Source organism: Bombus affinis, chromosome 11 (genome assembly GCF_024516045.1).
Source record: "Bombus affinis isolate iyBomAffi1 chromosome 11, iyBomAffi1.2, whole genome shotgun sequence".
NCBI lineage: Eukaryota > Metazoa > Arthropoda > Insecta > Hymenoptera > Apidae > Bombus > Bombus affinis.
In genome coordinates, this window is record NC_066354.1 from 1,601,365 (window position 1) to 1,617,734 (window position 16,370).

Below are 16,370 nucleotides of genomic sequence, written 5' to 3' on the forward strand. Positions count from 1 at the left end.
TGTAAAGCAAATTTACCTTATGTTAAGAAGATAATTTCGGTCTGCTTCGGTCTTTGTTACTTGATCTTATGGGAGGGTTCTGATTTATGTTGTGTAAAACGTTCAACGAGGAAATGAGAAGCGGTTAGAGCAGTTTATGCAAAAGTTTCTTTCAATTGATTTTGTTTATAATTTATACGATACATTTTCTCTAATATTTCATAAATTTAAGATAATGTATAATATAAGAGAGGAGAATATATTGAAGAAAAATGTAAGATTAAAAAACATTGGCTAAACTTCAGAAAATTTTGTCATTATCTTCATAGATGTATGTTTCTCCCGTTCACTTGATCTATATGGATGGCGTTAATCTATTTATAACATTCAAAGCTTGAACAATACGCTTGAGCTACATCGTTATAAATATGTTCATGTAATACGTGAACTAAAATGGAAATTATTTGTCTTGATCTTTGTTAACGAAAGTTAGTAGATTTTGTATGAAACTAAAATCTACATATATTTGAATTTTGGTGGATCTTATCTTTATATGGGATTTGAAGAAGTCATATAAGACATTATTAGTATGTCGTTCCATATACATGATTGAAAAAAGTCGCATAATTTTTTCCGATGGCAAAGTCTTTATTTAGCCTGATTCTACTTTGATGTCGTTGTTTATAAATATTCAGTTGGAATTTAATAATATGATTTCATTCTTATGATAAAATACTAATAACACTACTAATGTGTTACGTATCTACTAATCTCGAGGATCTAAAAAATTCTGTAGCAATTATCATATTATTTCTGTATTAATTGTTATTAAATCATTAACAATTATTTTTTTATTATATGACTGTATTGGTCATTTTGACTTTAAGATCAAATGCAGATAAATTTTTACCGATAAAGATCTTTTTTATTGATACATATTTTAACAAATAAGTTGTAATTGACAGTTTTTTGAAAAGTTTTAAACTTTTTTTATTGAGGTGAGGATATATAAAAAATTTTCCTATATTTGTAAACGCTTTGTAGCTTTTTATAAATGAACGACGCTTCTACTACTGGTGTGACAAATTGAACGATAAAATAAAAATTCGTAAAATTGTCTTGGACAAAGTTTATTCGATTAATTTATCGTGACGAATTTTCACAGAACTATGAAGAAAAATCGCTAAAATCGCTCGTATTTGTTAGCTTTGTCATCCAATGAAATTGTTTATAATTGTTGCCCTCCTAGGAGCTGTTCTTTTAACGATAAAAAAATGGTAGGCTATTTAGAACACTTTTCCAAGAGTTTTCCGCGAGCTCAACTTCTTTTTCTTCATAGGTGGAAGACGCCCATTTCCGCTGCTTCTTCGTTACCACAATTTCGGAGGTTGTGTCGTTTTTCAACCCTCTTCTTCGCGAAACTTTTCCTCGTGGAACGGAGATTGACGGGTTACGGAAACCTCATTACCACGTCGATTTACGCAACATCAATCGATTGCCAATGACCCAAGGACGGAATTTACTATCAGCTAATTTTATTTTATTTTTTCTTTTATATATAAAAAAAATGAAATATCAATTACTTAATTAAATTACAATTTACACACATAGAATGAAATATTTTATTTGAAAAAATAATTTTGTTCTCGGCCTAGAAGTGAACATTCCTTTTCTGTTATAATTTGGGTCGAGCCAAGTTACAGTTTGAGTATTGGTTTTTGGATGCGGTAAAATTGCAAAAAAATTGTGCCTCAAACATTTCATTTTGCAAATATAAAACGAAAAATTTGGTTTGCAAGCTGGTGGATCATGCAAATTTATTTCAGAGATTATATTTAACGTTAGAAAATATAACGAGTATCTTAGTATATTTGTTTTGTTATTAACGCTATTGTTCTGTTTATTATGACTCATGATTTATTATGTAGCGAAATCTACCTAGTTCATGTTAGGTTCATGTTACGCTAAGTTGTCACGTCGTTTGCATCTTATTATATTAGTTAAAAACTGGTGATCTCATTTCGAAACTTTTTCTCTTTCATATTTGGCTTTTTAGAGTGCTTATTAAATTTTTTACATCATTCGCGTTATACGTATTTTCCTGGGCTATGGTTTACAAGTAATACTGTATTACTTTACAGCAAGTAAACTACCCATTATGCGTTTTAATTGGAAATTAACGTTTTTTTTTCTCAAGTAATTAAAACCCGGTAACTAATAAGGGTGTAATGAAGGTAAACAAAAATAGTCAGCATAAAGTTATGCAACTAGGCAAATGCTACATTCTAAACAAAATTTTCAATTAATTTTAAATTTCAGCTTCAAATATAACTTTCTCGAGATACATGCATCTTATAAATATAAAGCCATAATTGTACCATACATTAATCGTAACTATGGAATTTTCGATTCTTATACAGGTGCAAAAAGATACAAAATCTGATTAGGAAATTACACAAAATCTGATTGAAAGAATGCAAAATCGAATGGTTAAACTACTGTCTTCATCAACATAGGGGACATATATTAATTTTAATTTTGCTTGAGATACAATCAGAGGATAAAATTGGACTGGGAAACATCATTCAATGTAATTTTATATATTTGCAATAATTTAAAAATGTCTAAATACTTACAAATTTGGTGTAACGCGCAGTGTAGAAATATAAAATACAAAGAAGCATGATCTAAGGAGAAGTACGTATTTAACATGCACACCATGACGTTCTTAAATTTTACATCAGTGTTACATTACGAGCATATATGCCAGGCAAAGTAGAAATGATGTTGCGTAACTCCGATGTGCAAGTAGTATGAGAGTAATAATAGCGAAACAACGCACATTGGTGTTGCGCGTCGAAAGGAATGCTAATTTATAAGAATTTACGCGCATAGGGTGGTTCGATTACAAATGGAGATCTATCTGGTAACCGTGTGCGGTCGCATAGGAGACCATCTACTCACTTGAAAGGGAAGCCAGAAGATGAGAAACGCGCCGACCGTGACTGCTAGTGTTTGACCGTAGCGCGGTAATGCTAGGGTCTGCGTCTGGTGTCTGAACGATAGTTCTACCGTGTAAATCGCACGTGCGTGTGCACGTGCCACCAGATACACGTACATGTAGCAACCGAGGAGAACGAGAGCACTGGGTGCCCATACTGCCACTACCAGGAACACCCTTACTGGCGGGAGCACCGCTGCACCGAACCTGCAGTTGCCACTGTGACAGAAAGCAAATTAATTTCACTCGTTAGTTTAGCGATCGAGTTATATAATTGCGTCGATACGAATATCGTTTGATTCGATGCTGCACGCGCCTGTTAATTTCCGTTACACGTGTGCCAGGTGCTTTGGCAAGGTTAAGGCCTGGTTGTCAATTCTGCGAAATTTTTTTGGAAAATGCTTTATGATTAATTTCAATGATTTGCTTTATTGATTTGCAATTTTAGGTTGTTTATTAAAGATTCGAAGACATGTGGATTATTCAAAGTACTGATACAGCTATCCTGTTTAATATACAATGGTGTCTTAATGATTGATTTTATCTACTTGGTATTTTGATTTTCAATGCTGTGAATAGTTTTAAGAAATCATAAATTACTTAATATAAATTCGAGAAAAATGTGGATTATTTGAAGTGTTGATACTGCTGTATTTTAAGATAGTAGTGTGCTAATGATTGAGTTTAACCATTTGGTATAGATCGTTCTGGAATTCTTCGATTTAAGAGTTTAGGTCGATGATCGCTATTTCTTTAAAACGTTTGTTTACTCAACTATTAGATCGGAAGATAATTCTTTCTTCGACTACGTTTCATAATTATTTACCTTTACTTGAAAAAAACGGGGTTATGTAAACTTTGTAGATGTAATCTATCGTTTGATGTTTAATGGATACAAGGAGATTAGCTTGCGTTTATTATAGTAACGCAAACACGGCACGTGGCGCGGTTAAAATAACATTACTCTATATTGGTTGGATAACCATGCAATTCATGCTTCAATCCGTGACTTTTACTGTAAATCATGCATATGTTTCCTGCATATTGCATCGTAATCCTATTATGGCACGGTTGTAATTCAGGGACCAATTGTCGAACCCAATAAAGCGTAAAAAAGGGAGGGTGATAAATCTTAATTCAACTGATAATTTATTATAGAATTGATTGTATACATATATTTAATTCGTGTACATTTCATTTTTATATTCAAAAGAATCTTTCTATTCTATTTTATATTATGTTACAGTAGAGCTACAAAATTGTAACACGTAAAATGAAGACAGAATAGAAAATCAAAGCACGCATGCATCCCTAATGAACTTTACATTTTGTTACGTTTCGACGAAGTATGTAAAAAAAAGAAGTAGAAAATTAACTACGTTTGTTTACAGGAACAGAAATTGGCCTTGCTATTTTTTGCACTGTCGGTGCAAAATGTGAAAAAGGCGCAGGCTCGATTGGAACACATGATTGTATTTCCTAGTTTTATACTACTGTTCGTTCGACCCGTCGGTTGTTTGAGGAACGTGACTAGTGAGCAATCTGATTTTAGCAATTTTCGAAATGTTTGCTCAATAGGATTCAACTGCTGTGCAGAATTAGCAAAAGTTCCTACCGCGTGCATTTTAATTTATAACAATACTCACAGGAAATTCTGATTCTCGGAAGAATTAGTTAAGTTAGTTACATAAAATAAAAGAAATTTAGTTACAAACCCCGCGCTTTATTTCATTAAACTTATTCTACGCGCTTATTCTATTTAATTAAACTTATTCTAGAGTGAGATTTTCGTTGACAAAAAATAACTATTAAGACATTAAAATTTTTCAAAATTTTTGTGTCAATTTTTCATCATTTTTAATTCAATTATTCAGTAATTTGTATTTTAAAAATTTCTCATCACTTTTAACTCACATTTATTTATTCACTGAACTTTATACTTTCACTCTTCGAATGAACATATTCTTTATGTTATAAACAATGCAATTTACAATCTTTCCCAACATGAGAAAATCCTATAAGATTTGAATTTAATTAACAAACGAGAATTCAAAATGGTAAGAGATATACATGTCAGAAATGAAGATTTTCAATAAAAACAATAAATCTATTTGTTTTCTTCACCACGTATATAATCTACCACTTAGACGGTATTGATTTTCAGCGTTCACCATCTTTACAGAATTATCTAAAGAATAAATTAATGTTTATAATTATTAATTATCGTAATTATTATAAATTAATGTTAATAACATTTATTTCCATTATTTAAATTTATTGTATTTATTTCTATATTAGGCTTTCACTTTTTGTAAACACAATCTAATTAGCTCATATACAGACCTACAGATAGACCTACATGCTCAAATAACTTATTCTATCACTTACAACATTTTTCATCGTGAATTTCCACATGGAATTTATATCCGTTTGACCATTTCTACTAAAAAATGTTTTTGCTATTTACATTGTTTACTATATCGGTTCATTAATAAAACTAAAACTAAAAGAAGATTGAAGCGGCTCTCACCTGTGTGGTTGAGTTTCTCCTGGTATTTTGGCGTAGATCAAAGGCGAGAGACCGACAATGATCGCGTAGATCCAGAACACGGCGATGTACTTCTCGATGCTGCTGTGAGTGATGATGTTCTTGTACCTGAGGGGCTGCGCAAGCGACGTCAACCGGTCTACAGCGATTGCCACAGTCACCAGCACGCTCACGCTGCACAGTGCAATCACGATGCAGTATGGTACGATGCACAACGTGGAAACGCCATTTTCCGGCAGCCCAGATAACTCTAGATGCATCCCAAAGGGCATGAACACACCGACCTGCGTGCAAGTAATATCCGATTTGCATATGCTGGATGATTAGAGGCGAGAATCATCTCTACGACCTCTTTGGAACTTACTCTATAAACAACAGACATTGGGCAAAATGAAAGTTTTATAATAAACGTACGTATGTTTCCAAGCGTTCCTTAACGTTTACGCTTGCAGTTCGTGTAGAACGTAAAATTAAACAGAGTTCAAAGCCATTTTCAGTAGTAATATTGCGAACATTCTCTAAAGAGGAATTATTCAGAGAGGGCGAGTTGCTGTATATTGGGGTATTATAACGGAGTGTGCTTTAAGTCATTAGTAGCAGGTGACAACGTATACGTGGTCTGTTTCCAGGTTGAATTGTTCAAAACAAACTATTTCGATGTAGGATCAGATTGTAAGATCACGTCCGTTTCGATATAGTCTATGATTAAGTATAAGAGAAGGTGTCGTATTGATAAAGGTTTATTATGTTGAGCCAGAGTGATTTGAATTTTTTATGAACCATCCATAATAACGTTTAATTATCACGATTTATGTTTATGTTGCCTGTGTTCGATTTATTATATCATATAAATTATTTGTATTTATGGTATACATAAAATATAAAGGAGTTTGATTGATTAATTTTGGGTAGCCCTATATACTAAAAGTGAAACGTGTCAACATCAATCGCGGCGGAAGGACTATCGTACGAGTTGCAGAGGAGATAGAATCCTCGCCTCGTCCCGTTTTCTGATTTATTAGCTGACTAATTAAAATATCCCGTTAGACGATCAATCTCGAGAAACAATGAGGCACTTCAATGTTGATATCTCCTTTAAAATGGATTCTAATAAAAGCCCAGTATTGACAATATTAATTTATAATTCTTTACATTCTATTTTTAACTTGATTAAGACATTTAATTTAATTAATTTATTATTGAATAACATTATTTTATCGACAATATTTGAATACTACAGGCGAAGAACATGATAAGTCAAATTTCCTGTTTTTTGTCAAAATTCAGTATGTCGTCAATAAATTCTACATCGAAGCTATTTTCTTATTTAATTTGGGGATTAAATGTGCTTTTTTGTTACCATTCTGAACACTAAAAAAGTACCAAGAATATTAATTGTATAAATTAATCTCCCTTAAGACATTGTGAATTTATCACCTATTTTCAAAAGAATTAATATTTGTTTTCAGCTAATAAGTGACAAAAGCAAAGAAAACTGTGTGATCGTCAACTACGTCATATTAAAATTCTTTTGTTTAATTAGAGGGTGATATTAAAATTAAAAACTAAAAAAAATATACCTGTCATGTTTTTTCTGCTATGATTTCTATTTACTAGAGAAAGAAGGATAAAAAACTAGACTAATTCAATACATCGATGTCGATCGCGTCTCAATGGTTGCCATAGTTCAAATTACTTGATGGCTTACCCCAAAGTCACTGACGGCCAAAGAGACTAGTAGGTAATTGGATGCAGTCCGTAACCTTTTGTACCTATAGAAGGCGGCCAGGATAATGGAGTTCCCGACGACGGTGATCGGTGATAAAATGTAGACTATCGACATCGCCAAAACCACCGAAACGGGATTGACGTCCAGCCGTGTATCGATCTTGGTAACCGTCGGTATAAGAGCGGTCGTCAATTCCCCGGAAACGGTGGACGGCAGCGGGTCCGTGGCGGGCGTTGACATTGTAATTTAAAAGCTTTCCGCGCGTTTCCCTTCGGCTCTGCGTCTTCAAGTGAGATTCCGCTCGTAAACGTGTCTCTCGTAGAATGACATGATGTAATCACCAGATCACGTTGATGAAAATTTCGTGAAAATCTTTAATTGCCCGATAATAACCTCGTACTTCCGGCGTATCGCTCGATGCGGAAGCCTTCTAAAAATTTTATCGAATATTATTTTATCGAAGAGTTCTTTTCTACCCTTAGGGTCATTGACATTTAAATTGAGAACACTATCGGCGCAAAGTGTCAGGACATTTTTTAATTTCTAACAAAATGTAACCTAATGATCAGACTGCGGTTATTTTTGCACCTTCAAATTTTCTATGAATGCATAAAAATTCACAGTTTGCTAATGGCAAAGTTATTTATGTTTCGCTTCCACATACTAACTTGTTAGTATGTTATTATGTTATCTATAAATTTAGGTTTGTAATTAAAAATCTAAAATTCGTAATTTAAAAAGACAGTTGTAATTAAAGAAAAACGAAGAGGAAGGAATTCTTCTATTTGAGCCATATTGGAACCAAACTGGTCAAATATCTATCTATCTTTCTTAGGAATTAAATACTAATTACGTATTCTAGAAGTAAGATAATAAATGTTTCAGAAAGTGATGTTAATAGGTTTGGTTAAGCTTCAAAGTGGGTTACTTATCTTCGCTATAAAAGAGTCCTCGCAAAAATTCTCATTTCTATATTATAAACGTGACGTTTTACACTTGGAAGTTGTTTCGTTCTCGAGATAAAAGAGTAACGATCAATTTTACTAACCTTTTGTGCTTTTACAGGAATCGTCCGGTGCCATGGTAAAAGTTTGACATCCGCCACTAAAGGAGAAACGTCGTTATTTCAAATCGTTTGATTTAGGGTTCTGGCGATAAATTCCTCATGAAATCAGCATCGGTTTGGGACTACGTTTCGCATCGGAAATGGAGGCCGGAAATCGCTCGATTTGGGTAATGTACAACCTTGGCCCGTTTTCTTTTCACATCGTTTGGCCTCAACTTTTACGACTTGCGCGACATCACCTTTGCCTCGAACTTCCTGAAGACAAACATCCGCATTCTGTCACACAATTGCCTTATATTATCGAATGTTTTTTTTACGGTTCGTGAAACGTCGTTTGCTTGATAAGTGTCAGATACGTACGGTTATGTGCAACAATTATAGATACAGTACGTATATTTATCGTGTTTTTAGGACACGTTACATATATGAAAGGATTACTTCGTAAAATGTTTTGTAGCCATTGTATAATATCATGCGTAATGACTAGTTTGCGGATGTTTATGTATATTTGGAAAATTCAAGAATGGAGAAACCTACAGAATGTATAGAATATGCAAAAGTATATAAAATATTCAAAGTAGAGGACTTATTATAATATTGTATTTGGTACATGGACCAAATTTTTATCTAGGTACAATTTCTTTAGTTATGTTTATACAAACGTAAAAATGCATAAACATCCACAGTCTACTATTGGTTGTTGAAGAAAGAGAAAACGATAATAAAATTGAGAAAGAAAAAAGTAATTTCCGTATTCCTCCAATACTTGATTATAGTAAAATGTGTAACACAAAACTCGTAGAAATAGAGGTAAACAGCAATGTTCATTGTATTCGAAGAATAAAATTGGCTTGTTGGGTACATTAAATCGAGCTTGGAAGAAGCTCTAGCAAATACGAACAGCATCGATCAATCGGAAAATTCTTTTATTTGATTCTCGGTTCTTTAACGTTACAGATAACTTGGAAACTTTTATCCGCTCACGTTTTGTATATTCGTTGGATGTTTTATCAATCGATTATATTTTACATCTCGGTCCTCGGATAATCGTAATAAATGTGTAGTCTTTTAGAATCTTTGAGTTCAAAACACAAAAACCGTGATTTTTCACCTCATTGAAAGGAAATACGCGATCGTGAATAAATTGTTTTCAACGAATAAAATTATCGTTCCACTAACCTAAATTTCATTATTTTGTCTCGATGGACAAATGGACGGAAGCACTTTCACAGCTCTGATATTTCCGCACATATATACTATTGATTGCTTATAAGTAGTATTATTAAATATTAAATTGCATTTCTTATAAATATTCGGATACTCTCGTTGATTTGAAAGAAAAGAAATGGTTGTCAGTTCGCTTAGAATGATTAAATTAACTAAAATAACAATGAGTAAAAGTTATTATTTATAATATTTTTTATAAAAAAGTGACAAACTGTAAATTGAAATTACTTATTGAAAAACTTAAATATTATTGTCTCAATAATTATCGCAGTCCTTCTGTTTATCTGAAAGAAGTTCCTATATCTGACAGAACATACCACTCTTAGAAATTAAATTATCTGGGCGTAGAAAGCTTTCAAAAATATCAAAATGGTTCTACAATTTTTAAATATGATTTTATAATATTTTATTTCAGATGCAAATTATATTATTTTCTAAAGCTTAATTTTTTATCATATTGTAATATTCTGCCATACATAGCTGTAGCAATAATAAATAATAAAATCAATACAAGTTCTTTCATCCGTAATTTTCTAATTAAATTACACCGCATCGAACGTGAGAGAGTATCTACATTCTTTTTATAAAAGATAAATAGAGGTTCCTTGCTATTGTTAACTCTTATGATACGATTCTTTATTGTGACAATATACATTGTTTATTTATCAAACCAATGTACATTGTTCGTTAAAAATCATAAGTTCCAATTCCGTCGACTTTTGAAGTCCTTGGAACAATTATGTGCGATAGCATACATACATACAAACGACAATTGTTTTAGCCAGCTTTTGAACATTAAACGTACTCTGTTGAGTTATAATCACACTATTGCTTAAAAATTATAAGTGTCTTGAATTTAAATTCAAATTAATTATTCAAATTACTATTATTGAATTAAATATTCAAACAATATCCACCAACTATCTTTCACTGAGCAGTAGTGTACGTATACAGACGAAAAACATTTAGTCAGTACTTGAACATAAAGCATACACTGTTAGGTGCGGATGATACGAATGGAACAAATCCTGTCCAGCGTTGAAGAAAGGCAAACCTCATGTACACGGGCCGGAGTAGATTATATTCGACTGCACGTTTTCCATTATCTGAAATTTGAAATTCGGATATGGATGGTGTTAACGCTTTCAGAAACAAATGACCAGCAACGGGTTAACCTCTCGAACCTCGAGCGAGAGAAGAACTATTTAAGCTCATCAAAATCACCGTATAAGAGCGATTCAACGCGTTTCTTCTCGTGCACAGCCATTTCTTTCCCTGTATCCGCGACGATGGAAACGTTTAATGAATTCAGTCGAGTGAAATCGGATTTCTAGATGGGGCTGTTGTCCATTACTGGTATTTTCTCGGCGCTAGGACATTGTAATTATGTCGAGTATGATGTTCTTGGATGCTTTAACACGATTTTACGGTTATAGCGTGCTATTTAATTGATCGAGTACTCGCTTGGGAATATAATGCATTTGTCAAGGGATCGCTGATTCCGCAATCGCCATGCCTATGCACGATGTAATGATAAATGAAACGTAAATGAATTATGGGTGTGAATTTCAGAGACAGATGGTATTTAGGAAAATCAATAGAGCAGAGTTAGGAATCTCTGAAGGTTTATAGTGGTTAAAAGGTTAAATTACTTTTTTGAGTTCTATATTATATTTACAACTGACCTTATACAATCAATCGATAAATATGATCAATGCGAGAGTTAGATTAATTTTAATTTCTGTAAATATAAATGTAATATAATTCATACCTAAAGTACGTGTCGTAATATTTAATAGATAAAACGAATCTCTATTAGATTTTATTTTTTTAACCTTTTATATCCGAAATACTTCTAATGATACTATGTTCATAAAATTATCAATTCATCAAAATTTCATTCAAAAATTCATCATCACATACGAATTTGCACAAATATCCGCAATCTAATAATTAAATCGATGGTAAATGGCAATTATACTTAAATTTTGACTGTAAAATCCATTTCATTATAACACTTTTCATCACATTTTATTTTAGTCGAGTCATTAATTCATTTTATTCTATAATTCTGATATTATGTAATATTGTCATGCTGAATATGTTTAGTAAATAATAAAAAAAAACAATGTAATAATCGGTACAACTTTTGCGGGATTTGTAGGTCATGAATACATATTTATCGAAACTAACTCTACTTCGTAAATCGTCGGTAGTTGGTTATTCGTTTCGGTTCTAGCTCAATTTCAACCCTTCTCTAGCTCGACCACTTGCAATTTAAAGCCTTTCACTTTGATGTTTAGTCGAGAAGTTGAAATTACTTTTCCAGAACTTGTTAAGCCAACATTGACGTTCTTTAATATTCAACATGTTTCTGTAAACTTTGCTTATTCTCTAACGGGACATCTTCTTTTATTTGTCTAATAGCGTAACTATTATTTTAAAACAGGACAACTGAATGAACAAATGGACCATTGTATAAAAAAATATTAGTCATATCTATACTTATTTATACAAAACGTCAATTGTTTCGAAATTCTTGGAAAAATTTCCCCAAACGCAACCTAATATAACTTTTTCTGATATAGATACCATACATATAACTAATCATTTGGAGATGATAAGGATAGTACACGAACGACAGGTTACTCGTCTACTTCGATCGTATGTACGGTGTTTTCTCTCCTGGCTTTCTAAATTATTTTTTCATACATCGTAAGGCAGCTTCAGTGGGCATTACATGGAAGGTTCAAGGTCGTCTAATCATTGGAACAGCTCTTCGTCGAACAAAATGGATTTTGATGCTCGGATCGTTTGCTTATCAATCTTGCATGAAAATAGCAAATTTCATAAAACGAAGAATCGATTGAACTCCTTTGGTTTCCACCTTAAAGATTCTGGCTTTTTAATTCATTTTAATGAAACTATCCTTCTAAGGAAATGTAATTGATCATATCCTTAGCACTTTAAATACACTTCGAGCAGGGTAAGTAACATAATCTTGCGCAAAGATATTTCGAGTCGGGCTATTTTGGAAGATTATTGTTGTTGCTGCATAATTGTAATCGTTTTATTCAATGTTAATTGTTAATTAGGTATTAATACTTGCGTTAGTACTAAAGAGAAATTAAACTGAAAGATATATGGAAAACCCAGATTTTGTCAAAATACTTTACAAAATATTATTCAGATAGTAAAAAATGTACCGTGATAGATATATAAAATTCCCATGAAAAATTGTGGATTAGTTATTTCAATCACTCTGACAGTTGTAATAAAGTGTATATGATGATAAAAGAATAATCGTCACGTTGATGCTGTATATCTAGCTATATGCTACTTTAGATAAATATTTTACCAAGTATGGCTGACAACAATAAAGGATGATCCACCAATTTTTACGATGCTATCAGCACTGTACTACCAATACTGGATCTATAACAACTACAATTTCGGTTTCTTCCTCCTATCTTCATTCTTTTTTTTAAATTTTGAGGCATTCAATAATTACCCGATATAGAAATGAATGATATTTTAATGCATAAATCTTGCGGATCGGTTTGTAAATTTTCAATTAAAATGATATCATTATCAGATTCATTTTACTAAAATAATTGACAATAAGACATAAATTCCTATTACTTATAACCTGACATTATTCCAGACTAAAATACTTATTCTCCATTCACTAGTTATTCCTCGATATATATAACACAAGCTTTGAAATTTTTCAATAATTGTGAAACCAAATATATCTCTCTTATCACGTAAAGTATTCAGGTTTCAGCTTATTATGCAATACTTTTAAAGCTTGCGCGGATACATATTATATAAAATATAAATTCACAGGAGGAAGAGACATCATCGTTATAAATACTCACTTACAAAGGAAAACCAATTCTGAAAATACTAACAATTTCCGGGAAAATCCATTATACCGTAGCGTCGTGTAGACTGATATCTTTGAGACTGATGACTTTTTAATATCGTCCTAACGTCACGACTATCCTTCATAAGAATATCAAAGGAAATCTACGCTTCGGCGGCCACGTTAATGCGTTCTGTCACGTCGTTCGGTTTTGTAGCTTTCTCTCATCTATGATGAGAGAATTTGATATTTTTTAATGTCATATCAACAACGCGTTTCCTCTTTCTGCTTCGTAAAAGACGCGCAAATTTTTGTCCATCTTATAGAGCCCTATTCGCATTCCATGACACGAAAATCTCAATGATAGAGATTGTTTTTTCGTTTCTTCCATTTTCGTCGGTCAGTACGATAGACGTAGCCGATTATTCAATCCAGTGGACTATACAACTTGAGCATAAATAAAGTTGATGCCTTTTTCATCGAGGACAGGTTTGTATTAGTCAGAGCTTCATTTAAAGTGGAAAATTTCTGTCTGTCACGATACTAACGAATAAATATTATATATAAAATATATTTTATATAAAATATTATACATAAAATAAAGGGGATCAGTTTCTTTAAGAGCCCTAATATCTAAGGACATATTGTGTCTATTATATAAAACATTTTGAAATTTCATTAGCACTGTTATAAAACACGACTACCGTTAGTACTCTGGTATAATTTGAAACCAATATGAAAATGTATGTGGAAGTTACAAAACATTTGCTGCAAATATATATTTAGTTTTAAACATACCTGTACCATAAAACACCTGTTTTAAACATATAATAAGTGTTAAAAATGAGAGTAATAGAACAGTCTAGATTGTTTCATCATCGCGTATTTTCTTGCCCATTCTCATCGCAATTTTCGTCCTTTTTTCAGCTTGATCGCCTTTTATGCGTTACTAAAGCGTCAGCCGGATTCAATCATCGGAATCAAAAACGAATTTCTTCGCTGAGGATGACTAATAGTACAAGAGAATTAGTGTGGATATCGTTTTTTCTTATCTGAATTTTTGATTCACAGCGAAGAAATCGTTCCGATTTCCTATATAACTGACTCTTGATGGGGAACGTTTGATAATCAACTTTGTGATTGAACATCCAATTCAGTCACTAGCTGATCCTAACGACGATCGTTTTCTTTTTCTCTCCTTTTCATTGCCAGCGCCTTTTCCTTCTTTACGACGTGGTTACAGCCCAGAGAATTCTGAAAACGAGATTACCGCAAAGCATTGCAGAGGAGTATTATATCGATTACTTTTTTTCCCCTCGAATTTCGTCTCTGTTATATATTAAACGTTGAAATTAATTTTTCGTTGAAAATTATGTGTTTGTTTCATATGATGATTTAAGTCCTTATATAAACTGCTCTTTAGTAGAATTGTTTCCTAGTCATTTAATATAGTATATAATAAGAATAAGAGTAAAAGAAAATTTAGGAGACAAGCCTTACAAAAAAAGGAACATAATTTTAGGAAAGGGAATTGTAATTGACAAGGGCAATGAGTAGGTATGATATATAGAACTCAGAATGGAAGATTGTTACATGGTAAAAAATATTTAGTATGGTAGTCACTAATACACGTATACACAGGTATCAATTTTAAAATTTTTCTCAATATATTTTTTTGTAATTACATTATATCCGATATTTTTGGCATAACGAAGTGGAAAATGTAATGTAAGAAATAAAAGAACACAGTCCTTTTCATGTGAAAAATGTATTTTTTAATAAATATAAAAGTTTTAAAAGTTTAGTTATGTATTAAATAAACTTTAAAAAGCATGAGACAATGTATATATAATTCAATATTATACTGTTTACAATAAAATCTTTCTTCATATCTGCGTTTCATATTGATTGTTAGATAATTAACTGGAAATACTGACGTTGAATTTCTCTTTCGAAATTATTATTATTGTTTTATTAATATGTATAACGAGAAATATATAAAATTCAAGGGGCAGATGTATCATCATAAAATGTTACATGTGTCGCTGTAAAAGTTTATAAATTGTTGTTTACGTTTACTAATAAATTAACATTTATTTTAAATTTATATTATATTATTAAAATTTATTTATACGCCACGCATTTTTTCTTTACATAGAAACCCATCGTAAGCAGAATTTATATGGTTCTCTTTAGCCTTCTCTTTCTCTTTGTCAAATAAATGTGTCGGACGATTAATTATCTCTGGGTGATTCTATTATGAGTCTCCAAGTTTGCTTCAGCGATAACTTTGTCCTAATTTCCAGAAGTATCGTTCATCGCTACGACTCTTTCGTATCTTCGAGCAATAATTCGCGTAGCGTGCAAGTTATTCATTTTGTAATCAAAAGCAAAGAAACCTTGCCTTCACAATGTATAAATACCCAGAGGTATTCTCCGAAAACTGCATCTTTACGCTCTTGCATTATTAGCACACAGTTGACATCTCTGATATTGGTGTTCGCGTTAGAAATTCAAATTCTCTTCTATCTTCTCTGTTATTTGTAGTGTGGAACCGTGTATTGAGATATACATTTTCATTGTAACGATTTTGTATTCGTTTTCTCGAATTCCACAAATATTATTCGTAATTAAATTCATTAAGGGAAATTTGTATTATTTTCGTTTATAAACGAGGCTATGGTCGATCATCCCGTCCTCTAAATCCGGTCGTTCGAATTAATTTTCCCTGCATTTCCATTGCAGCTGTCGTTATTCTAAAGTTTAAAGGGAAGCATACAATTTCAATTACAAAGGTCCGAAGTATCGGTTTGGACTGAAACGAGCCCATGAAAACAGCACGTCTATTAAATTTCAAGAGAAACGACTGACATGTAACCGGGACTCGATTAACCGATGAAAGCAATTCCGCTTTGTGTTAGGGGGTACGAATCGGTGAAATGGCAGCGTCGT

General features: G+C 32.3%; 1 protein-coding gene across 7 annotated transcripts in view; it reads right to left on the bottom strand.

The window, feature by feature from the left end:
* The window catches only part of LOC126922039 (uncharacterized), a 129,902-nt gene that overhangs the window by 4,467 nt on the left and 109,065 nt on the right, over nucleotides 1–16,370 (bottom strand). For 4 of the 7 annotated variants that reach the window (XM_050734209.1, XM_050734205.1, XM_050734208.1 and 1 more), the window contains 4 exons: nucleotides 8,306–8,578; nucleotides 7,237–7,687; nucleotides 5,511–5,812; nucleotides 2,944–3,199 (listed from right to left, as the gene is read on the bottom strand). In XM_050734209.1, the coding sequence (XP_050590166.1) occupies nucleotides 2,944–3,199; nucleotides 5,511–5,812; nucleotides 7,237–7,497 (819 nt within the window). In that variant the 5' untranslated portion in view covers nucleotides 7,498–7,687; nucleotides 8,306–8,578. Of the gene's footprint in view, nucleotides 1–2,943; nucleotides 3,200–5,368; nucleotides 5,421–5,510; nucleotides 5,813–7,236; nucleotides 7,688–8,305; nucleotides 8,579–10,543; nucleotides 10,657–16,370 lie in introns of those variants that run through there. The other 3 variants (XM_050734207.1, XM_050734206.1, XM_050734210.1) reach the window with 2 other exon arrangements.